This window comes from Aythya ferina (genome assembly GCF_964211825.1).
Source record: "Aythya ferina genome assembly, chromosome: 1".
Taxonomy (NCBI): Eukaryota; Metazoa; Chordata; class Aves; order Anseriformes; family Anatidae; genus Aythya; species Aythya ferina.
This window is the reverse complement of record NC_140296.1, coordinates 124,801,826-124,826,273: the sequence shown is the minus strand read 5'-3', so window position 1 is coordinate 124,826,273 and position 24,448 is coordinate 124,801,826. Positions and strand designations below refer to the sequence as shown.

General features: G+C 53.6%; 3 protein-coding genes across 7 annotated transcripts; all 3 read right to left on the bottom strand.

Moving 5' to 3' along the window:
- Nucleotides 1-1,722: 1,722 nt before the first annotated feature.
- ENO2 (enolase 2) lies at nt 1,723-11,288 on the bottom strand. Of its 2 annotated transcripts, XM_084501827.1 has the most exons (12): nt 11,131-11,288; nt 8,252-8,343; nt 7,303-7,398; nt 6,975-7,033; nt 5,863-5,932; nt 5,576-5,709; nt 4,543-4,765; nt 3,869-4,066; nt 3,538-3,739; nt 3,223-3,331; nt 3,026-3,084; nt 1,723-2,680 (listed from the first exon to the last, which is right to left on the bottom strand). In XM_084501827.1, exons 2-12 carry the CDS (start codon nt 8,334-8,336, stop codon nt 2,611-2,613), a joined length of 1,305 nt encoding a protein of 434 aa, XP_084357953.1. In that variant the 5' UTR covers nt 8,337-8,343; nt 11,131-11,288; the 3' UTR covers nt 1,723-2,610. The 2 variants fall into 2 exon arrangements, with proteins under 2 accessions (XP_084357953.1, XP_084357954.1); XM_084501828.1 differs by lacking the exon at nt 6,975-7,033.
- Nucleotides 11,289-11,462: 174 nt separating this feature from the next.
- LRRC23 (leucine rich repeat containing 23) lies at nt 11,463-18,574 on the bottom strand. 4 transcript variants are annotated; one of them, XM_084501849.1, is made up of 7 exons: nt 18,318-18,574; nt 18,118-18,230; nt 17,082-17,335; nt 16,857-16,984; nt 12,780-12,910; nt 12,058-12,280; nt 11,463-11,811 (listed from the first exon to the last, which is right to left on the bottom strand). In XM_084501849.1, the coding sequence occupies exons 1-7, from the start codon at nt 18,435-18,437 to the stop codon at nt 11,773-11,775; spliced, it is 1,008 nt and encodes a 335-aa protein (XP_084357975.1). In that variant the 5' UTR covers nt 18,438-18,574; the 3' UTR covers nt 11,463-11,772. The 4 variants fall into 4 exon arrangements, with proteins under 4 accessions (XP_084357975.1, XP_084357973.1, XP_084357972.1 ...); XM_084501847.1 differs by having other exon boundaries at nt 12,780-12,916; nt 18,318-18,444; XM_084501846.1 differs by lacking the exon at nt 11,463-11,811 and having other exon boundaries at nt 11,820-12,280; nt 12,780-12,916; nt 18,318-18,444.
- A 2,941-nt stretch (nt 18,575-21,515) lies between these two features.
- On the bottom strand, nt 21,516-24,396 carry TPI1 (triosephosphate isomerase 1). The gene is made up of 7 exons (XM_084501800.1): nt 24,192-24,396; nt 23,281-23,404; nt 23,104-23,188; nt 22,837-22,969; nt 22,519-22,604; nt 22,279-22,366; nt 21,516-22,078 (listed from the first exon to the last, which is right to left on the bottom strand). Exons 1-7 carry the CDS (start codon nt 24,301-24,303, stop codon nt 21,960-21,962), a joined length of 747 nt encoding a protein of 248 aa, XP_084357926.1. The 5' UTR covers nt 24,304-24,396; the 3' UTR covers nt 21,516-21,959.
- Nucleotides 24,397-24,448: the final 52 nt, after the last annotated feature.

Below are 24,448 nucleotides of genomic sequence, written 5' to 3'. Positions count from 1 at the left end.
TTGCCATCTCAATCCTTCTGTGAAACTGTGGTTCTAAAAATACGCAGAGCCCCAATTCCCCTTTGACAGTACAGACACACAGCACGTAGTAATATCCTTCATGAGAAGAAGAATCAAGCAAGCCCTCTTGCCTGTGCTAGGCCTGGGGAAAGGCTTTCTGTCATGCAGACCCCACCTAGGGCCACACCAGATGGCGTCTCTTGGCGTGTTCTCCACGGCTCATACAAACGACACTTGTGAGCTGCTGTTTATTGGTAAATGGAACACCAAAAAGGTAATAAACTTCATTGCCTCGTCTAAACAACCTCCCAGCTATGGCTGTCCCACGGTGGAGATGGCGTGGTGACACCAAATGGAGCAATGACCTGCCTCAGTTTCCCATTTCATCAAGCTAATTGGTCCTGGGCTGCAGCTCAGGGAGCTGATAGCTGTGGAGGTTCATTTCATTCATCTGGGGTTCTGGCAACCTCTAGAAGTGAGGAAGTGCAGAATGGCAAGGGTGGCAGCCTCACCCATCGCCCCAGTTCAGGTGTCTCACTGAGGCATAAAATGCTCTGGTGAGCTCTTCTTTGCCCAGCAAAGCAAGCTTCAGGATATCCTCCTGTGCGACCTGCCTGCATTTAGTCTTCCAGCCACAGAACCGACCACTCTTCTTCACCTGTAAGGTGCTGAGCTCATTATAGGAGCTACCCAGCACCCAGTTTTTTAGAGCTCTTGTCAAATGTTTAACAGAAAAATGTCTCTGACAGCCTCCTGTGTTAAAGATGTTGGTTTACCAAGGTTTAATACCACTCCATCGTTCTGGAGAGAGACAAAAAAAACAAAAAACAGAGAAATTCAGTTGCTGCACATCATTAAGGCTTCCCTGTGTACCCCACAACAATCCTCATTCACTAACATTTCCCCTTCCAGCTCCTTGATGGGCACGCACACCTATTTACCCCTGAAAGAGCGATTCTGCAGGCTTGGGGGGGGGTAGTGTTAAATTATCCCTTTAACAGCTAGACACTGCTCCAAAAGCGACATCTAAACAGAATATGGTTTGGGAGTTAAAGGAAAACCCACCCCAGAAATGTTTCCCTTTACATGGGTATATATATATATACACACACACACACCTATACATTTCTGTTACAAAGGGACTATAACCAAATCTCCAAGGCAAAGGGAATGTGATATATATATCATGATGTGCTGGCTGTTTGAACGGGCAGTGCAGGCTACCTGGGGGACTTCACTTCCCCGTGAAAATGGAGCTTTCCAGCGGCCGTGCCCGAACTACAGCTCCCAGAAGGCGATGCAGAGGGCTCGGGGTGTGCGCTGAGGAGGCTTGCAGGAGCTGAGCACGCAGAGGGGCTGCTGACTGCTTTTTCTCTCCCAAAAACCTGCAGTTGCAGTTTACCAGCACTAGGTGTCAAGTGGGCAGCTGGCCTGCCCGGGGGTCTGGTGCATCAGTGCAGGACACGGTTAAAACCCCTGCCCAGCAGTTCTTCGTGCAGTGTGGTTTTGGGGAGGATTGGCACCCTCCCACCTGCCCTTTCCTCGATATTCCCCTGTGAAAGGAGCAGGGGAGGGGTGCCTGAGCCTCGCCTTTCTCTTGCCAATCCCTTCTGCTTGCTTCAGTTACCTTTCTGCATGATCCTCCTCTGCTCTGATGGCAAAATGTTCCCATTCCCCAGATAGTGACATAAGAGAGAGAAACATCAGGCCAAGCCAGGCATCTGAGGTGTGAAATACATTTTAATTGAGTTTAGGGTTCTGTAGTCTGTTGCTCTGCTGAGCAGGGGCTGTCCAGAAGGTAAAGCAGACAGAGGTGGAGGAGAGGGTGAAGGAGTGCAAGAGGGATGGAAACACAGAAGGTCAAGAGAAGCGAATGAGAGCATGTTATTTTTTTTTTTTTTTTTATGACTGTGTTTTAATATAACGCCCCACGGTACTATGCGCTGACCCACAAGACCTCACAGAGCCCGGAGACTGACAGCACACACACAGACAGCCAGAGACGGACAGTGGTGCACTTCAACACCAAGCTGCTGGCAAGCACAGCTCAACACAGCACAGCACTCGGAGTGGAAGGGAGAGACGCTTGGGTCCCACCACGGCTCAGCACAAACACGCCTGGGGCACGATGACGCTGTAGGCCAGTACACGCACACCTACACACATGCACGATGAGAGCGAGCCACTGGCGACACTCGTCCAAACACAGCTACAGGTGCGACACTTGTCCAAAGACACCAGCCGACGCACGTATGTTCACGGCACATACTTTGGTGTACAACGTAAGCGCACTGGGCAGCACGCTCCCATAGTCTAATATGTGAACAGAGTGACTCGGACATGGCCCCGCACAAAAATAAAGGACACAAAATGCCTAGATCCAGAAATGCTTATGACCCCAAAGCAAGGGACAAGGTGCAGACCTCTCTTTCAACCTTCACCTGGGTACATCTAGCCAGGGATACCTGAACTCATGCGGCTCTGAGGTGAGAGGAAACCAGGTGACAGAGGGGGAAGAAAGAGCAAAAAAGGAAGCGGTGGAGGGAAGGGGGATTCAGAGTCTGTGATGTGGGAAAGAGCAGCAGGGTGGCTGTGCCCTGGGGACAATGTTCAAAGAACACTTGGGTTGCGAAAATTGTGTCCAGCAAAACGTGCTTCATCACCAAGCTCTTCCTCAATCCTGCAGGAGAGAGAGACAGCAAACATCAGGCCCTTGCTGTGAGGGAGCATCAGAGTCACCAGAGTGTCTGAGGGGTGGAGTGCATCAGCCAGGAAGCTGAAATGGGACAGAGGAGCTCTGTTCCCACCAGCTGCTGGGGACGGGGGGAGCACACCACCATGCTAAGGCAGAGGGAAGGAGTCTGCTCCAGAGATCTCCCCAGGTTCCTACTTTCACCTCTGTACCTTGTCTTCTTAACATTTCCCCCACAAGCTCCCCCTCCTGCCCTTGAGCTTCCAGCTTCTCCCACACCAATTAGTTATTCCCCATTCTCTCTTCTGTGTTTCTGTCCCTGCAGCCCCTTACCTCATGAGCTGGTTGTATTTAGCCAGGCGTTCGGACCTGCAGGGAGCACCCGTCTTTATCTGTAAAGCATTTCCCAAAACAAAACACCGTAAGCCACACCTAGGACTTGCACCAGTTTCCCCATGGGGGGGAGCAGGGGATGCTGTCTTCACACCTCATTTTCCTCCAAGCCTGCGCACAGCCTGGGTTTCACCTACCTGCCCAGTGCACAGTCCTACAACCAGGTCAGCAATGAAAGTGTCTTCAGTCTCCCCAGACCGGTGACTCACCATCACACCCCAGCCATTCTCCTGGGCCAACTTGCAGCTGCAAGGAACAAGAAAGGCAATCAGTAGCTCCCACTCCACTACCCACCACCTGCGTAGGGGGAGATCCAGACACCCTCTCCTCCCACCCTCAGCATCCTCGCTGCTAGAGACACAGGTTTATTCATCCAACAAATAGCATGACACCCTGCTGCGGTTCTCCACCAGCCCTTTGACAGAACAGCAGTGGCAGCAGGGTGGACTCACGCTTGGATGGCCTCTGTGACGGATCCAATCTGGTTGACTTTGAGCAGGAGGCAGTTGCAGGCCTTCTCTTCAACAGCTCGCTCAATGCGCTTGGGGTTTGTCACTGTCAGGTCGTCTCCCACTATCTGAATCCCAACATTGGCTGTGAACTTGGACCAGGCCTCCCAGTCATCTTGGTCAAAGGGATCCTCAATGGACACCACTGAAGGGACAACAGAAGAGACAAGAGTCAAAACTCACTTCTCTTCCCATCCCCAGAACATGAAAGGGATGCACCTGTTACGTATGCAACACCAGTGCTAATTCCCTACTGCCAAGCAGAGCAGCTCACCTGGATAATCACGTACAAAGCTTTGGTAAAGGTCACCGAGCTCATCTGCAGAAATGTAGCGGCTTGGGTCATCTGGGGACTTGAAGTCCAGGTCATATTTGCCATCCCGGTAGAACTCAGAGGCTGCCACATCCATACCGATGACAATTTTGTCTGTGTAGCCAGCCTTGTCGATAGCTTCCTTGAGGAGCTCCAGAGCTGGAAGGAGGAGAGTTGCATTCAGGAGAGTCAGCTCATGCAGAGAGCTCTGACTTCCAGTAGGAACCTCCCCTAGGAAGATCCTGAGAGCCAGATAACAATGACGGTCTGATGGTGTGATGGGAGAGGGAGAAAGGAGCCCAGAGCACAGCATGAACATGCCACGGGGCTGTGGATGCTGCATCCAAAGGGATGAGCAAGAATTAAAATACAATACCACAGCTCAGTGACAAGTCACGGAGAAGCCTTGGGAAGGTCTGCACATGTATGAAAGATTTGTATGGAGAGTCTGTGAACAGATCAAGGTCACCCCAAGGAGGAGGAGCTTAGAAGCCATCCCCTAACACAGGAGGAGGTCCACGTCCTCAAGGCATCATACTTTGAACCAATGTTTGGGGAATGCTGTGAGCTGGGTGTAGAAAGGCATTGGTCACAGCACTGCAGGCAGGGGTACCCCACCACTGTGTGGCTCTCACCTTCACTGTTTTCCAGGATGTTGGGGGCAAAGCCTCCCTCGTCACCCACATTGGTAGCATCCTTGCCGTATTTCTCCTTGATGACACTCTTGAGGTTGTGATAGACTTCAGCCCCAATGCGCATGGCATCACGGAAACTTTCAGCTCCCACAGGCAGGATCATGAACTCCTGCATGGCCAACTTGTTGCCTGCATGGGAGCCTCCATTGATCACATTGAAAGCCTGGAAGAGCCCAGAAGAGAATCAGAGCTGAAGCAACCCATCTTTGTACCACCTGGGCAAGGTTCTTAGATGGGTAACTATGTCCATTCATAGCATACCATACCCCACAGAATAACACAACACATCAGCTGCAGAGCATCAGACCACAGCCACATACAGCCCAGGATCCTCCTTCTAACAGTGGCTCAAAGCAAACGACCAGAGAGGACTTTCCCACCAGTTTCCCTCTAGGAGCTCTCCCAAGCTGTATGTGTCTATCTGTGCATTCGGCAATACTACATCAGCCTCTCATTCTCCTTGAGCCCAACGAAAAAATTAGCATCTATAATACCCTTTGTGAAGGAGCTTCAGAGGGCAGCTACCCTTTTCTTGAACCGTGCCCCAGAGGGTTCACATGATGCCCCTCTGGTTCTTGCACTAAGAGGGAGTGGTTGATCCTCAATCAACCTCCACCACAACGTCTGTGTCCTCCTCAGCCCCTCTTTCCATATTGAAACCTCCTAGTTTACATAGTCTTTCCCTTTATGAAAGCTGGTCCACATCTTTGATCTCTCTTATTCTTTCCTGAGCCTTTTTCAGTTCCCCTCTCCCCTTGGGGTGATGGGGAGGGCAGAACCTTATGCACCACTCCAGGAACAGGCGTTTTGTTCTTGAGTCCTTCCCTGACAAATCTCAGGCTTTAGCTTGCTTTCCTGACAACACATTCAGCTGATGTTTCAGTCCTGTATCCCTTCCTTCTCTACCTCCCAACACATTCTTAGAAGTTTCTTTAGAAGTTTCTGAATGGGGATGCCAAGGACAGAGTCTTACTGGCACAGGAAGGATGAGATCAGAGTTGCCAGCCAGGTCAGCAATATGCCGATACAGGGGGACATCCTTCTCTGCAGCTCCTGCCTTGCACACAGCCAGCGAAACTCCCAGGATAGCATTGGCACCAAACTTAGCTGTGGGCAAAAATTAGGAGTTAAGCTTCTCTAGTGCCTCTCTCCTGCCCCACAGGTCCCCTTGCCAAGCCAGCTTTGGTCTCGCCCACTCCAACCCTCCCTCCGCCCGCCTGTGCTCTTTGATTCCCAGACCAAAACAAATAAAAAAATTACATTTGTTCTCTGTGCCATCCATCTCAAGCATCAGATTGTCGATCTTCTCTTGATCTACAACAGAGAGACCCTGCAAGAAAGAAGGAGCTCCTGAGAAGGGGAGGTTGGGAAGAGTTGTTGACTCTCCTCTGTGAGGAAGGAGATGTTGATGCAGAAGCTGGGGGGACATGGACTTTTTTTTTTTTGGCTTGTGGGGGAATATATACACACAAAGCTCTGGATATCAGTGCCTTGGCATGTAGTCGGATTAGGTAACCAGGATGATGTTACTGCAGTGCGCTGTAGGTGCACCTGCGTTGGGTGAAGGATTGGCAGCAGCCCAGGCGAGGCCACACAGAGCTCAGCACACAGGACTCACTTGAGGATTTACCCAGCCTTTTGGCAGCTTCCAGGGAGCTTTGTGGTGCTATGGCTACACAGAAGCTTGGCAAAACAGTACATGCTCAACCCCAAGCAAGCGAATGTAAACTGGAGGGAGCCGTGCCCGGGAAGGAGGTGGAGAGCAGGGTGAGGCCCGACGTGGGGAGCCCTCCACCAGGCTGCACATTTCTCAGGGCTGAGGGGAGCTGGGCTCTCAGCCAGACCCCTCGCAGGCTGCACGGGGTGCGATGTGTGGCATTAGCTCAGCTCTCTTCAGAGCAGGCTGCAGGTCTTTGCTTGTGAAGGGCTTACGGATGTGACACCACCCAGCGCCCTGCAGGGCCGTGGGCCGTGCAGGGGGTGCTGCCAGATCGCCCACCACACCGTGAGTGCTGCAGGAGAAGAAGGTGGGACAGAAAGGGTGTGAGGCTGCAGACGTGTGGGTGGTAGTAGGTGCTTGAGGAGGAGCACATCTGGAAGAGGGAGAGAGCTCTACGGGGAGCGCCAAGGGCGTTAGTTAGGCCGTACAGATGCTGCAGTGGACCAGGTAGGGTTAAATCCTTTCTGCTCAGAGAAAAGATCCCTGCGGACACATACAAGCATGGAGGGCAGGAGGGGTGTGCCCGGGTTCACAGAGAGCATCACTGTGTCTGTCAACCCAGTGAGATGAAGAGAGGCAGAAACAGAGATCAGGTGGAAAGAGACGGAACAGAGTAAGCGTTCAACAAGGGAGAACAAAGAGAAATCCTTACAGAGCCCACGAGAGCTGGGGCGACAGTGCTGTTGATATGATCCACGGCCTGCAGGACCCCTAAAGAAAGGAATAGACAGAGAAAGAAAGAGAGAGAGAGAGGGTGAGGCAAAGAAGAGAATGGAGAGAGGGAGGGAGAGGACCAGTAGAGAGTCTGAGAGAGGGAGACAGCAAGGGGAGGATCAAGGCCTGATCTTTCAGTGACACTAAGCCTGTGCCTCCAAGGTCCCACGGAGGGCACATTACGTTAGCGGATGAGCAGTACCCTCTGGTGGAGCCCCACGAGCAGGCAGCCCCGGACACAGGGTGCAGAGCAGGCACCTCCCCACCTTTTCCAAGGAAACGGGACTTGTCGTTGTCTCGTAGCTCCAGTGCTTCGTAGATACCAGTGGAGGCACCGCTGGGGACCGCTGCTCGAAACATGCCTGAGGGAGGGCAAAACATTTGTGTGAGCAGAGCAGAGGATGAAGAGAGAAAGCTCTCATGCATTCTGCTTCTGGCAAAAAGACACAGCAACCATGTATGCCAACAGCCCCACTGGCTGCATATGGCTGGTCTTGTCAGAGGTGGAACACCAACATAACAGAAAGAAATCCACCCCGAGTTTCCAGACTGGGAAACCTGGATCTCAGCCACTCAGAGGTCTGCGCTGTTCCCAGAACTACAAATAACACGCAGAAATCTGGCTTTTCAGCCCTCGTCCTGGTACCCCTACCTGCCCCTTTCAGGAGGCAGACTGACACACAGCTGCCAGACTGGGGCTGGATTTTTACCTCAGTGAAGAAAGAAGAGACTAGTTGGATACCACACAGCCTCCTCACACCTCTCAGCCCACCTTAGCTTTTGGCCCAGTGCAGCTGCAGCTCTTCCATTGGAGACACATATATGCCTGCACAGAGATCTCAGGGACAAACCTTGCCACAACTCCACGAGCATGGCCACGGATGTACTTCCAAACTTGTAACGTGTCCCAGGAGCAAAAGCACAGCTACAGGAGGGCATTGCGTGGATAGAACATTAATATATATATAATTATGTCTACGCTAATGAAGCTAACAACCCCTGCTACTATCAGACACCTGGGCCAAGCCATCCACACGGCACTCAGCTGCATGTGTCTCACAGAGTCACAAGCAGGCACCAGATTTGCCTCTTTCCTGGGATGCTGTCTGCTGGGAGCTCACTGATCCCACCTGCTCTTGGCCGAGACTGCTGTGCAGACCCAGCCCCTCTGGCATGGGCAGGACTTACCTGCACCTCTCGTCCTCACCTACGTACCTTTGTGTGTGTACAAGTCCACCTCAACAGTGGGGTTCCCACGGGAATCCAGGATCTCTCGGGCATGGATCCTCTCGACCGCCATGGTGACTCTGTGAGCAGGAGAGAAGACATGCTCAGCTCTGAGAGGCCTCAGACTGCACTCAGAACCTGGTGCTCACCCTCCTAATGTCTGGGCAGCAAGAAGGATGCTCTGGGAAGAGCTCTCTTAGGGGCCGGAGCTCAAACTCCAAGCAAATTTAGGCTGGAGGGGAGATGTGAAAAATGCAGTCCAGAGCCCAGAATATGGGAAACTGCCCGTATTTTGTCCAGGAGCTGATGCTCCGTTTCAGTCCACCCAGACAGCAAACAGGGAGCACCCCACTCCTGCCCTGTGCAGCAGGTATGTGCCGCCCTTCCCAGGGCTTACAGTGGGAGTCAGGGCAGCAGGCACAAAATACCACAGAAGCCCAGGCAGCAGAGTGGGAGGGCTGAGCTGGCACAGCCCCAGCCTGGTGCCGGGGCTCCCAGCACCTCACTTTTCCCCACGGGGGGTGAGGAGCATCCCCAGTGGGCCCAGGGGAGCCCATGCTGTGCCTCTGCCTCTCCTCACCCCTCCGCAGAGCGAGGGGAGCTGCCCCAGGAAGGCACCATCCCCTGGCAGCCTGGGCAGCCATTTTGCGTGCTGACACAGAGGAGGAACAGCTCTGAGGGCAGAGGGAGGGAAACATGGCTGGCTCAGGTGCTGGGGCTGCCCAAAGCTCATGGCCCCACCGTGCCTGACAGGATGGAGGAGGCGTCTCCGTCTGACAGGGGTGGGGGGGTGAGGGAGAGGGAATCTGACATTTTGGATGCACTCGTTGAAGCCCGAGGAGGAAAACATGCTCGTGGGTGAGGATGGCCACTTGGGAGAGCTTCTTTTGCTGGAATTTGCCCTCTAGGGTCTCCAGAATAGCTCTGTCCACCCCATCCCACCTTCCTATTCTCCCCAGACCGGCCTTGCACGTCTCCCCACGTCCCCCAGCTAGCTGCAGGGCTGTGCAATGTCAGGGAGCAGGATCCTGCCAAATGTCTGCCACTGCCACCCCCTGCCTTCACCAGGTTTTCTCCCCCTGGCACCCCCAGACAATTCATTTAAAACCAAGTGGAGCTGGAACCACATGAACTCGGTGCAGGGGGGGCAAGCCTGGGGCATCAGGTGTTTTTTTTTTTTTTTTTTTTATCTCAGCCAGAATCGTGCCTCTGTCTGTGTGCGTGGGGTATGGCCAGCACGGGAGCTTAGCCCATGCACGTGTGTTGGGGCTGCTGCAAAAGGGCATCATGGCAGGGAGAGGGGCTAAGAAACAGGATGGGGAAGGCAGGGGCAGCTCCTGATCCCGCTGCCTCTGGTGCATGGAAATCAGAGGGCTGTGAGGAAATCACCCTGCTTTGAAGTTTCACCCAAAGCTTGCAGTGCTGGGGAGTTTTGGTGGGGGAAACCAGGACTCTCTGAAGCCTGCGCGGGGGCCCTTCACGGTGTCCATCTGGGCTGGGATCCCCTCAGCCGTGCTGGCAGCGCTCCTCACGCCATCTGGCACGCACCGCAGGAGCTTCCTCCGGAGCCGTGCCTGCGCAGCTGCGAGCTGCCTTCGCAGCAGTGCCCTGGCTGTGCCCCAGCAGCCTCCGCAGGGGAGGGAGGACCAGCACCCTGCTAAAGTGAGTTTTGGCACAGCGGGGGCCTGACGACAAGACCTCTGTCAGATGCTGTGCCCCTGTTTATGTGATGATGTTTCCCCTGTCACATCCCTCTGCCTGCATCCCCCTGCTCTATTTTGGGGCAGCTCCAAGGAAGCCAAATGACAACCTTGCTAGCCCCACTCCATCACTCGCTGCATCTCTTCTTCCCCCTCCATTCTCTATAACCTTTTCTCCACTTCTGCTGCCTCCCCTTGTCCCCCCTGCTGTTTGCCCTCTGTGGAACAGTGCACAGAGCCACCCGAAAATCCCTGGCATCAGCTGCACCGCCCTGAAAGGAGGTCAGAGGCGGATAAGCTGGGATAAGGGATTGGGACAGAGCCATAGCCGGGAACCCGTTGACACAGTGAGGAGGAGAGGGCAGCCTCCCTCGAGCAGAGGGCACCCTGGCATTGCTCTGCTGCATCGTGGGCGCTGCTTCGTGGAAACCCCCTTCCCCACCAAGCAGGCCAGCACTGCACCTCTGCCCCAAGCCACCAGCCCTGCCTGCTGGGGCCCCTGGTGCTGCTGCTGCGGTTCCCCCAGGCTGGGCACTGCTGCCAGGAAGCCCGCACTGCTGCAGTGTCGTGGCTGATGCAGCTCCCTCCTGCTCGCCTGTCACCTCCTCTCCCGGCTGCCCCCCCTCCCTCCGTGCGGTGTGGGGTTGGGATGAGAGGAAAACGTTTCCCCTCCTCCCTCCTTCTCCCAGGAAGACCAAGGGCTGTGCTCTTGTGTTGGTATCAGCACCTCGGGAGGCTGGGGGGAGTCTGCTCTCAGCCGGGGTCCTTTCCCCCAGCGGTACCCAAACTGAGCTCTGCCTCTCCCCACTGCCAGCCCCTTCCCCCAGGGGAAAGCTCCATCCCACAGCATCTCCCTGCAGTGCCCTTGGGAGCACCACCTGTGTTTGCTGGTTGTGGTGTGTCCCCCCCCAACCCCCTTTCCCCTCGAATTTGCCCAGATTCGCATCTGAAACGGTCCTGAAACGATAGGGAAGGAGGGAGCACCTGAAATTAAAATACGAGAGCAAAGTGAGAAGGGTGGGGGGTGAGGAGAAATCGGTGGGAGGAGCAGGGGGGAGGAAGCGAGGGGAGTTTTGCTCAGCCGTGGTCCTCCCCTGCAGGGACCCGGGTCCCTGTGGGGTTTGGGGGGCACGGGGTGCATGCAGCTGGCCACGGGGAGACACTTACCTCCCGAGGGCAGGGGTGAACGAGAAACTGAGACGGTGCTGGCAGGGAGGATGGAGCCGAGGAGGGCTGCGGGACCTCAAGGGGAGATGCTGTGTCCTCTGAGCCAACAGCGGCGGCAGCAGCAGGATGGAGCCGCCCCTAATAGGGCCGGGACGGCAGCATGTGACCCGGAGCTGCGATGAGTCAGGATTCGGCACAGCTTTGCAAACAGCACGTAGGGGATGGAGAGGGAAAGGGAGGGAGGCAGGCAGGGCGCAGACACAGACAGACGAGGGTGAGGGAGCCGGGGAAGAGGAGTGGGTGGGCAGGATAAACAGTGCCAGGCGCTCCGGTCTCATTAATTATTTTTATTCAAATCAGGAGATCTTGTGGGATTTTTGGAACCATAAAGCAAAACAGACAACTTGTAACTCTCCCCTTTTCCCTCTTGGGCCCGCTTAGCATACATGCATGCAGTGACTGCAAAAACACTGCAGTAACTCAGGGCAGCGCCCGGGACCAGGGCGGGTAACCCTGCTCCCTTCGCCAGGGGCAAAACGAGGTGAAGGTAGCGCTGACACCTGCAGCTCTTGCTTTGCCAGCCACACACGTGGGGGAAGGCATCTCCAAATCTTCACAGGAGATGGGTATTAAAACCCGGGGTCACTCAGTCATATCACCCTGGAGAGATCCCTCCGTTTCCTGAAGAAGGAGAAGAGATGTTAAATGCCTGACTTCTTTTTCCCTTTCACCTCTCCCTTGGTGCTATTGGGGCCAGGAATGCCAAGCAGGTTGTGAAGCCCACTCTGTTGCAGGCTCCTCTGCCCTTGGGACTGACCTCCCTCAGCCCTTTCATCACGTAATCTAGAGGAGTGGCTTACCAGCATGTCTGATCCTCTGTCTTTACACACTTCTTACTCCCCACCCCCTGCCCTGTGCTGTTCTTACCTTCTCCTCTTCCTGCCTTTTCTGGCGGATTTCGTTTGCCTCTGCACGCTCATCTTGCTCGAACGATTCCTTGTCGAGGCGTTCCAGGCGCGGCAGCAGGACCAGGACCTCCAGCCGGTAATTGGGTTCGTCGGAGCATGGATTGTCCAGCAGCACCAGCGCCTTCAGCATGGGGAGCACCTGCAGTTTTGCCACTTCCTCGAAGGCGCTGATCCCATTGTTCCTGAAGAAAAGGGAGCACAGTGTGCAGTAGAGATATATGTAAGTAGAAAGGTCTCTTCAGAGCAGTAAGCTGACAAGACAAAGCAAAACTTAGCAGCGTGATACTCTGATCTGAGATCTAGATCTGTCTGGAGCTCCCCAAAGTGGGGGACAAATCCAGCATCTCTGGATTTCTCTGTGCCCAAACAGAATTGTCTGGTATTGCCATTTCCCTTTATAGCAAATGCCTGGAAGTAAAGGGCACTTGTGCTCAGGGCCAGTACACGAAGGAAAAGTATGATGTGGGATCGGAGAGTGACTGGAGAGGTAGAGCTTTTCTGAGAAGCCTGAAAAAGACCTGGCTGTTACAGTGCTAGACAGCTGAGCCCTGAACGCTAGCTAAAGGCTGTGAAGATCAACCCATTCGGCTTCCAGAGAAAACAGAAAACCCTAAGGACCTAAACGGGAGAACGGCCTGATGAAGGGAGCTCCAGCCCCGACATGAAGCAAGGAGGACCCACCGTAGGTTGAGGTACTGCAGGCACTTCATGCTGCTACAGAATCCATCCAGGGCTTCGAGCTGATTGTCCCGCAGGTGCAGGGTTGTCAGCTGCTCCAGCGCCTCCAGGCCCTCAAGGCTCCTCAGGGCGTTCTGGGCCTCAGCAGGGAGACAGGAAAACAGCAGGAAAAAGAGGGCCACACAGGAGAGGGAACAGCAGTTATTTCTGGCCTGTCAAGCTCTTCCTAGCCTTCAGGCTCCCTACCACTCCTGAGCAGCCTTCTCTGAAGCTGGGCATCACACATACATAACAAAGGAGGGAAGAAAAAAAAATGCATTGGAAATTTTAGGGATAGAGGATGAAATACCTTGAGAATTTGACTGCAGCTCTAGGCTTGCACCTCTGTTTAGGATCTTTGCTGCCTGTTAGACTCACAGAAAGTGAGATGGGAAGGGACCTCTGGAGGTCTCTGTCCAACACCCTGCTTAGAATCAGGCTAACTCCAAGGCTGTGTGAGGTTGCTCAGGGCCTTGCTCAAATGAGGTCTAAGTATTCAGGTTCAGGGACCAAGTTTGCTGTAAAAGAGTTTCCCATACCATCTCTTGGTGATTAAGACAAAAAACACCCCAGATGAGACCTTTTTTTCCCAACACAGCTTCTGTTTATGCTGGTAGAGACATGCCATGATTCAGATTTACCAGGGCATGTAGCACTGAGTCACCTGCTCTACTGCCAGCACAGCACCCCCGTCCATGGCAGTGCCTAATCTGAGCCCCTACGGCCTCAGGGAGCAACTGCATGGAAAGCAAGGACCTGAGCACAGCACAAGTGTATTTAAGGTGTGAATCAGCAGCCCCTCTCAGTTCCAAAATCTCCTGCCAAGAAGTCTCCCCTTCTAATCCTCTAGAACGAGAGGCAGGCTGCACGATCCTGGCAGAGGATCTAGGGGCTGTTGGTTGGTTTAAGTGTTTCTTACTATAATATTTATTAGCTCTCCAAAAGAACAGCTTCTTGCAACAAATCTGACAATTTTATGGCAGGAAGTATTTGTCTTCCCAGTTTAAAATTCCCCACCATTGACTTCATTCACTTCACTGTGCTCTGCGTTATGAGATAGGGAAACACAAAGTTCTTAATTTCAGCAATAGTTTCACAGCACATTTTTGGCTGGAAAAGACCACTAGAGGCCTCCTGCCCAGCCCCGGGCCAGCAGCAGTGCTAGCATCAAAGCTGGATCAGGATGCTCATGGTGTTGGGCAGCCAAATTTGGGAAATCCTAGGCAATTACATCATCCCCGCCACATACTCCAGCCCAGAGCTGAGCAGACTTCACTTGCAACTGTGGCTTAGGGCTGCAGTCTCTAAGGATGCAGATACGGGAACAGGAGACAGGGAGAGAGGTACCACCTGTCTTGGGAGAGTTCATTTTCTCCATAGTGGCTGGAATGGTGCCGTGTTTAGGATTTAGGAGGAAAATAATGTTGATAACACACTGATGTTTTAGTTGTTGCTGAGCAGTGCTTGCAGAGTCAAGGACTTTTTAACGTCTCATACTGCCCTGCTAATGAGGAGCTGGGGGTGCACAAGAAGCAGGGACACAACCAGGATAGTTGACCCAAACTGGCCAAGGGGGTATTCCATACCACGTGATCCCTTCCCTTCCCTTCCCTTCCCTTCCCTTCCCTTCCCTTCCCTTCCCTTCCCTTCCCTTCCCTTCCCTTCCCTTCCCTTCCCTTCCCTTCCCTTCCCTTCCCTTCCCTTCCCTTCCCTTCCCTTCCCTTCCCTTCCCTTCCCTTCCCTTCCCTTCCCTTCCCTTCCCTTCCCTTCCCTTCCCTTCCCTTCCCTTCCCTTCCCTTCCCTTCCCTTCCCTCTTTATCTCAGCCCACAAGTTTAAATCTTTTTCTCACAATTTTCTCCCCCAGTCCTACAGAGAGGGGGAGTGAGTGAACAGCTGTGTGGTGCTTATCTGCCTGCTGGGCTAAACCACAACAGTGCCACTGTGCTCTGTGCCTTTCTCACACCCAGGCAGTGATATGGTCCATGCCCACGTTTAATCAAAGCGGCACAGTCTGAACTGGTGGGATGGGAGAACAGTGCGGGACAGGGTCACTTTGGGAAATGACATTTTGTACAAAAGGAGGACTTCAGTGGAAATTGGACAAGGGAGACTCTGGACCTGCTGGGCCAAGTAAAGAGGATAATTTGATGCGAGAAGAAGGAAAGACTGATATTTAGTGAAGGTAGTGTAAACAAATTAAAAAAAGCCAGGATGGATTTGTAAATTTCACTTCAGAGGAAATCAGGAGTGTGCGTGGGAATTGGCGTGGGGAGCTCACAGACCACTGGGCTGTGAAATGAATAGCAACCTGCTATCACTCTCGCTTCCTCCGTTACACCAGTGTGAATAGTTTCAAAGGCTCTGGCCCTGCAAGCACTAACAGGACAATGAAGAAGGGATTTTTCCCCCTTTTTTTTCCTTAAATCAAAGAACATTTCAAACGACACCTTTAATTAAATGATCACGTCATCACCTCGCCTAATATACCAGTTCCTCACATGGATGTGATGCCACCATTTCATAGGGAAAGCTATTATAAAATGTTGCCCATGGCTCCCTCTCCACTTCTTGCGTACCCCGACCTTGCTGTAGCTAGTCTTTGTCACCGCTGCTGGACAATGAAGAGGAAGCAACACAGCCCTGCTGACAGCAGTGATCTGGAAGCTGATGCAGTTTGAAGCACCACACTTCAGCTCCTGGTTTTCCAGCTAGTGCTGTGACTTTGTGAATTCCAAGTTTCATGAGTAACTGCGTCATACATTAACCAAATTTGATTTAGTTCCTTTAAATTGACCTTTGAATTCCTAACGGATGGATGCCTTGAACCCTGTCCTTGCGGCATCAGCTTCAGCTACCTGTGGCTCTGGTAATACCAAAATCTTTACACAGGAAGCAAAGCAGTACTGAAAGAGATTCCCCTCCAAAACAGGTTGGTAAGCAGGTGGACTTGAGAGACAAATTCAGGCCCACAGGACTCCTGAGACATTAATCAGTTGTTCTAGTTTTAATAATCATGTCTTGCAGTTTGCCTGCCCCAGATGTGTAGCTCAGGAATTCCTTAGCCATGTCAGGAAATTTCTTTAAATATAGATGCTGCTTTTCCTTCCCCCCAATCACCCACTAAAGTGACTGTTTTTACTTAGAAATTGCATATTGTATCTAGTGACTTATCCACTTCCTCCCTTCTTCCAGCACCTGTAGCCCTAAGATCTAGTTTTTCACCGGAAAATGGAAGGCAATCTCAGCAAGCAATCTCCTCAGTGCTTTCTGTCAGGGAGTATTGACGAAATGAAACCCTGTAGTTTTTGAAAACCTTTATCATCTTTAATTGCTTTTTCAGAGGTAATGACTCAGGACACCAATCTAGTCTTTGCAAGTTGTAGTGCTGTGTGATATATGGGAGTAAGCTAACATACTTGCTTCACTTGTGTCTCTAGGAGTGAATGTTCCCTGAGGCAATTGTTTATGATATAAGGAAATTGCTTCTTCTATCTTAGTTTCACTGTGATGTTTAATCGGTTTCTTTTCTGGCAGCTGAAGAGACAGATGAATCATATCACTGTGCTGTTGTTAAACTCATATTTGATTAGGCCCATCAGAGAGAAGAAAGAGGCATCACCTCCCCCTGTGCCACCTGGAGCACACTGCTAACCTCTGAGGTCCTGCAGCACATGGAGTGTGACCTTGCCTAACACTGCCAAGAAGAGAAAACTGCTGTCCCTTAGGCGGCTGGGAAGGAAGAACGCAATGCACCGAACATTGCCAACTTCCCTGCTCTCTGCAGAGCAATTAGTGGTCAGCTGCTACTTCTTTTGCACTGTTTGAGCAGACATAATAGAAGGATCTACCCAAAAGGAGAGAGATTTGTTTCTGCAGCTCTCTGAAATCCGTTCCTCTCATGCTGTGAAGACTGAACCGAATGGGCTAGCATGTAAATGATGCTGCTTTGAAGGGGACAGTGTTTCCCCTCCTCCCACTGCCTGAAGATGCCAGGGTTTGCGGCATCTCACTCCCGTTTCCCAAGCTGGCTGCTCCCTTACCAGATAGAGGCTCTTCAGCTTGGGCAGATTGAGCCCTGCAGTGCTCTCTAGCTTGTTTCCTCGCAGCTCCAGGTTATGCAGGCTGAACAGCGCTTGACTCAGGCCCAGCGCTGTCCGGATTTTATTTCCTGAGTGCAGAGGAGGAAGAAACAATGAGAGAGAGTTAATCCCACTCAAAGCGAGCTTCCCATGTGCACAAGAGCAAAGAGAGGTGGTCTGTATCACCTTTAAGGCTGAGGTTGGCTAAGCAGGGGTGAGTAATGCCTTCCATATCCTTGATGTGGTTGTGAGCAAAGCTGATGATCTGGAGGTAAGGCAGCTCCTGCATGCGGGCACTGGTAAGCAGATTCCCATCCACCTTCAGCCAAAGCAGGTGGGTTAGGCTGCTCAGTGGAGACAAATCTTGCAGCTTGTTCTCTGACAAGTCCACATACCGCAGGTGAATGAAGCATTCGAGGAGGCTGATGTCTGTCAAGTCCCTATGGGAGAGAGGATGTGAATAAAACACCTCTCATATTCCCCCCCCCCCTGCTGCCAGCTCCTCACCACGCTGGGAAGGAGGGCTTCCTCCCCTCCCACTTCCCTGCTATCCTAGGAAGCCTTGCGTGAAGGAGGAAAAAGGCAGGCAATAGGGACAGGCCAGATATGCTGTAAACAAGGCTGAATGCCAGGGAGTGGACCTGTGTTCCTGGCATAGGGATTACTTCTTCCCATTGAACTGTAGCTGTCAGGAGAGGGAAGAACCAGAACAGAAAAGAGGATAAACCTGGGGGGTGGGTCTGTTAGACAGCAGTGGCAACACCGAGGACTGCGAGTAAGGACTTTCCTAGTGGGAAAAAGCCAGTCTAGTCACCTATAGGGCTGGTCTTTCTGAGGTCTGTTAGCTCTAGGATTATTTGGATGGGGCGGAGGCTCCAAACTGCCCCAAAGCCACCATGGCACCGTACTTACAAGTGCATATTTTAAAGTTTAGCAGTTATCTGGAGTGGGTATTTCCTAAAGTGTCTGTGAGAGGGTGCCCTGCTCAGGTGCCCATAGAGACCACAGTGTAGGGCAAGGGATGGGCTCCTCTCACACTGTGGGGACACCAGTATCCCCTCAGACACCAGTGTTGTGTGCAGGCTTGGGGCAGAAGCACAGACTGGAAGCAGGGCAGTGTGGTGAACATGTCCTGGATGCTCCCGCTGCTCGAGGCCAGCCACCGATGGCCAGTGGCTGCGGGGAGGAGGCCTCCTCCTCCTGCGGCATGTCGGGCACTCACTTGTACTTGGCCTCAAACTTGACATAGGCGTGCGCCAGGCCGTTGCCGGTTTTGCAGAGGAGGGAGAGGCCCTCCTGCAGCATCTCCTCAGTCAGGGGGCACGGGACCAGCTCCTGGGGGACAGAACACCAGTAAATGGCGGAGGCGAGGCGAGGCGAGGCCGGTTGCCCCCGCCAGCTCCAGCACGGGGCCTGCCTCACCTGCTTTTCCTCCTCCTGCTCCGACAGCGCCTCCTCCTCCTCCTCCTTCTCCTCCTGGTCCTCCTCCTCCTCCTCCTCCTGGCGGAGGTGCTCCTCCTCGCCCAGCTCCTCCTCCTCCATCTTTACACCCCGCTTTCTTCACAGACCCCTGGCCTTGAGCTGTGGCCGCTGCGCTGCCATGGGAGCCGGGGCGGGCCCGGCGCCTCTGCCATAGCAACCGTGCTGACCGACAGCGCCGGGCCTCGGCCCTGATTTTCCCACATTTTCCTGTATTTTCCCGTATTTTCCACACAACCCCAGCGAGTGCATGCTGGAATCAGTACCCTGCTTCCCGCGGAGCGCTGCTGTGCCCTGCTGGGCGATGTGAGCTGCCTATGGCTTCTTTCCTCGCCGCCCTTCTGCTAACAGCCCTCCCGCCTGATTCCCGTGGCTCGCCGCCCTAACTGCAGCGCCCTGTCACTTTTAGTAGTAAATCCTGTCTGGAAAGCTCAGGGCACGCCTCAGGCTTCTCCGGAATCACTTTGAGAGCCCCCTCTACACTCCCCAGTGCTCCCAGCCCTTCCTAGCTCAGTGACATCCACAGCTCATAGGAGCGCATTCAGAGAGTCGAAGGGTAATTTTGGAGGCCACTCATCCAGCCCCGGAGCTGTGGTGTGTGATGCTCACCCCATGGGCCAGGGAGTGAGCACCGGCCGATGGTGCACAGCACCCCCAGAGCCAGGAGCTCTGCTCGCAGCTGATGGCTGCCCGTGTTTTGCAGCGAGTGCCAAAGTCCAAGGCCCTACCCCCTTCCTGCACTTTGTTCCCTCACAGACCCTGGGTAAAGTCCCTGCAGGGTCAGTGCCATGCTGGCTCTGCTGCTCAGCGTGTGCTGCTCGTGTGGTCAACACATGACTGCCAGGCATGAGAGTCTCAGGCTCCTGCAGCTCATGCATCAGCTGCTGTTCCTGCTGCAGAGCACTCCTCCGTGCTCAGGACCATGAGCAAGCCACCACCAGTGTCCCGTCTCATCCCTTGACACCCCAGTTTCAATCTCTTACTCCACCTGCATTAACCCACACATTATTATTATTATTTTTTACCATTATATCTCCTGCAAAAACAACCCACCATACTGAAAGCTTTCCAGTTGTTGCTTTTGTTTTCCAGGAGCTTTAGGGAGCTCTTCAGTGAATCCTTAGAGTCAGTGCAGGAAGAAAAGCAACGACATGTTTTTCTTCCCATTCCTCTCTCCTTTATGTTGAAGAATGGACTGGAAGAAGTAATGCGTGTCTGTAGGCACATTTTAAGTGAGTCTTACAATAGCAACATATGGTTTAGTTGTCTTGTTTCCAGATGACCAAAGACCTTTTTTAGACAGGACAAATTATAGAGGGAAATTGAAATCTTTAAAAGAGAATTTTTATTCAGGGTATACAAAATAAATAAATAAAACAAAATCCCAAACTACTGATCAGTAAGGAGGCAACTGCTAGGTTAAGTAGTAAAAAAATCCTCTGCACACTCAGAAAGGAGCACAGAGAGACAACAGCAGGAGGGGGAGGCAGAATGGTACCCTGGCTATTTGTAGGTGTTGTCCCAGGGAAAGCCCCAGGGTCCACGTGTGGGTGCCTACCTATGGATGTGTTTGCTAGTGGCCCCCTGTCCTGTTCAGCCAGAGGGGCATGGGACAAGGCTGCCAGCACTGCCTGGGTTCATGCGAGTGCTCTGTTTTACCTGTGTGACCATCCATGTGCATATACACATATGTGATGTACAGGTGTGTTCATGCTTGTGCCTACTGGGAACGAAAGCTCAGCCTGGCCTCTGGTTGGAGCTGGGGCTGTCTCATCTGGCACAGTATGCTCTCCCCCTAGCAGCATCACATTTAAGATCCAGCTACTACGATTCTCAGTCAGGGTGAGGATCTGGCAGCATTTCCACTCGACAGAGCTGTGGTCCTTCCTGCCAGAAAGCGTGCAAAAAGAAGAAAGCCGAGGTTGCTGCTGATGCAGAGATTATTGTCCACGGCTCTATTCCTCATTAAATGTTTTTGTGTGCCTGTGTTCCCCTGAAAACAGCAAGAGCGCTGCCCCGCTCCCATCTGTTTTGTCTATGTAGGTCACTTTCCTGGGCTCTTGCCGAGCTGCTCTTCAGGCAGGGCTGGGCAGCAGCAGAGCTGACAGCGGAGCCGCAGCCTGAGGCTCGTCCTGCGAGTGCCCCGGCACGCCGGCTGCTGGCAGCCTGCAAGCACAGTCCCTGTCCCTGCAAGTCCCCAAATGCTCTAATTGTGGCAGGGCCAGATTGAGGCCGTGCCCCAACAGCCGCTCAGAAGCGCTTTGTTTGCAGAAGCGAGATTTCAAGATTTTTTTTTTTTGTTGTTGTTGTTCCCTTTGAAACGTCCTTTTCTGCACGCCCCTCCGGGCACCTAGAGCACGTAGCAGCCGTCTCCGTGCTGCTGTCACTGCCTTCGTGCTCAGCCTGCTGCTCCCATCACTGCAGGGGGGGTGTCTCGGACAGAGGCCGGGCACCGGGGGGCGCTCCGGGACCGGCCCCATCCCTCCCCGGAGCCGCTGCTGTGGCTGCAGCGGCTCCAGAGGACCTGCAGCATGGCAGAGCTCCTCGGATCCTCCTCCTCCCACAAGTACCGCAGAGCGGACAGCGTGAGGTGGGAGAGGATCCCTCAGGCACGCATTAACCGCGTCCCCCTTCCGCACGCCTGCTGTGTAGCAGCGCGCTGCCCACACACCCAGTGATGCACCGCCTCGGTTAAGCTCCTCCTCGCCAGGCACTTCCATTTTCATTGCCCTTTGCGCTACCCAAAAGCTCCCAGCTCTGGTCTGGCTTTACTTTCCTATCCCCCACCACGTGGCTGTGAGCAAAGTCTCAGCACACAGCCTGAAAATTTCCTATGCGAAGAGGAATAGGCGCACACAGAGAGAGCACCACGGACCCAGAGAGCTGCAAGGGGAAGGATGAAAGGTGCTTTGGGGCATGCCCGAAGAGCTGCAATGGCAAAGTACAGGTTGAAGCTGTGCAATGCCTATTGGAGCAATTTAGCAAACAAAAGAAACCCCAAACCACCAGCCACAAACAAGACCAAAAACCCAAACCCTGTTACTCTCTTGCAGCCAGGAGCGAGAGCTCACCAGGAGCAAGTATGCCAGTTCTGGACACACCTTGTCCTTAATCACTCCTGAATAAGATCCAAGACACACCTTTTTTTAATTTCCCTTTCATTTATTGTTCAGTACGGGACATCGGTGAGGTAAGGTGTCTCACAAAGGTCTAAGCTACCAGGCCCCTTGCTGATGGGCCTGAAGGATGCAGCACATGGTGGTTCCTTTTTCCTCCCCCCATACTAGCGGCCATCTCTACCCGTAGCACTGCGGACAAAGGGGGAGGCAACGGCCAAGTTGACTGTGGGCTCAAACAGCTCAACAGAAAACCGAGGATTTTGCCAATTCAGAAACTGCTGAGACAGGCTGACACTAACAGGACTCCAACAGGGTGGTGGGGGTTAGCAGCACAGCTAGAACAATGACCGTGGTTGGGGGGGAAGCCTCAGAAGAGGCCTCTGTACTTAGACATGTGCAATGAAAGGTCCCTTCGTGCTTCCGTTTCTTGCTTTGAACCGTTAAGGGACTGCTCCTCGTTGGAGCTTCAGTGTTTGGCGTTGATAATATCCACAAACTCTGGCTTGAGGGAAGCTCCGCCAACAAGAAAGCCGTCCACGTCATGCTGAGAGGCCAGCTCCTTACAGTTGCTGCCAGTGACTGAACCTAAGGAGGGAACAGGATTTTAAGAGATGAGCAGAGTGGTATTTTTAACAGATCTAGACAGCCTGAAGCGCCAACAGTTAGGGCCTCACACTCTGCCAACCTCCTATTTCCTCATTAGCAGAGCAGTGAGGTACAGCTGCAGCAATAAGCAGAGATCTAAGTGCTTCCTGCACTGAGAAGGGGGCTTCAGACTCCTTTACCTCCATAGATGATCCTAGTTGATTGAGCAACAGCATCAGATACGTGGCTTTTGAGCCATCCCCTCAGCTTCTCATGAACTTCCTGGGCCTGCAATGGAACAGAAGGAGCCCCACTGAGGACTGGGCCATCCTGCGTACAGCTCCCTTCCAAAGAAGGAACTGTCTTGTTCCATCATCTGGCAGGACCTCTGGAACAGGGTCACTCAGCCATCCTGTCAGCCACCCTTCCCTTGCTCGTACCTGCTGGGGGGTTGCAGTTTTACCAGTTCCAATAGCCCAAACTGGCTCATAGGCAAGAACCACTTTACTCCAGTCCTTCACGTTATCTGTGGAGAAAGGAGAAGGTGTAAGAAGTAAGCACAGTCCTTCACGTTGGGAAGGGTAGACCTGGAAAGCTTTCTGGAACATGCAGAACTTTCATTAACATGACCATTACTGTGTGAACACTCACAGCAACAGATCTACAAGCCTTCCAGAAAGGCCATGAACAGTCAGTTAAGGCCGTAGCAGCCATTTTCCACATATCTTAAGGGTAAAAAGTCCATTTCCTTCCCTTACCAGCAATAGCCTTGGTCTGTTCAAAAACCACTTTCTCTGTTATGCCAGCTTCTCTCTCATCCAGCTTCTCTCCAATGCAGGCAATGACACCAAGGCCCTCAGCTAGAGCATGAGCCACCTTCTGCCCAATCAGCTGGGAATGGAAGAGAAAAAGGCAAGTGACAGTCACACCTATTCATGCTCCTGTCTTTCCCACAAACTGCTCACCCCTCCCACCTTCACAGACCTATCTGATCTGTACCATCTCTCCATCCCACGGCCTCTCACCTCATCGGACTCTCCAAAAACATGCCTTCGCTCTGAGTGGCCCAGGATCACCCATGCAGCTCCAATATCTTTGATCATTGCTGGGCTGAGGAGAAAGGAGGTGAGAGTATTAATTCACATCTGGAGGCACCAAACTTTGCAGAGCCACGCTGGCCTTGCACTTCTCTTTGGGCTCACCTAATCTCTCCTGTGAAAGCACCCTTTGGCACCTTGTAACAGTTCTGTGCTGCAACTCCAATCTTTGCATCAAGCTTCTGACGGGCAAAGTCAAGGTAGATTGAAGGAGCTCCACAAACCACCTCTGGAAGACAGAGAAAAATGCCACTTTCAGGAAGAGCCAAGGGCAGAAACTGCACCCAACCCTGAGCCTGATGACCTAAGAGGTCATCATTTCCTTCCCTACCCTCTGCTGGGAAGGCTCAGCGTGCATGACATTTGGGGGACCTGCTGCAGCATCAGAAAGCAGGAATATCCCTGCTATCTGATGCCTCGACAGCAAGGAGGAAACCCTTTCCAGCAGCCAGATAGGTGAGACCAGGCAGAGAGGCAGGCCCCTCAGCCGGTTCACGCAGGGTCCCTTGGAAACGGCCCAACCAAGAAACCGGGCAGGAATCCTGCCCTGCTGCAGAGGCTATGCTGAACCGGGGGGGAAAAGGGCAGCATCGGGTTACACCTGGGATTATAACAGCACGCTCTGGGGGCACAGCTTGAGCGACCCCAACTGCAGTGCTGCACTCTGCGCCCCTCAGCGGGGCAGGGGGGCTGCAGGGGGCCTCCTGGAGCGATAAAGGAGGGCAAAAGGGCTGCGGATGGCCACGGGCCCGCGGGGCAGGGCCTGGCGGGGCCTCCTCAGCGCCCTGAGGGAGCCCCGGGGGAGGAGGCCCGAGCCCCAACCCCACGGGGCCCGGCTCCCCCCCGCTGCCCACGCTACCGGAGGCGGCCGGGATCCGGTGTCGCGGTATTTTTAGCGCGGTCGCATTTATTTATACTTATATTTAGGGCCCCCCACCCCCCGCGGCCGCCCTCTGACATTTCCCGGGGCTGCCGCGCGGGACGTGCGCGACGTGCGGCCGCGGCCGCGCCCTCACCGGTGTCGGCCGAGAGCTTGGCGCCGTTCAGCGTGTGGATCAGCTCGCCCAGGCTCTTCTTGTCGCCGTTCATCTTCCAGTTGCCCCCCACGAAGAACTTCCTGGGCGCCATGGCGGGGAGCAATGAGGAGGAGGTGGCAGCGAGCAGCGGGTCCCGGGCGCAGCCGAAGGTCAGTGGCGGCTCCGAGCCTGCGGCCGCCCCTTTTATAGCCCGGCGGCGGCCGAGGCCACGCCCCCTCCCCGAAGCCACGCCCCCA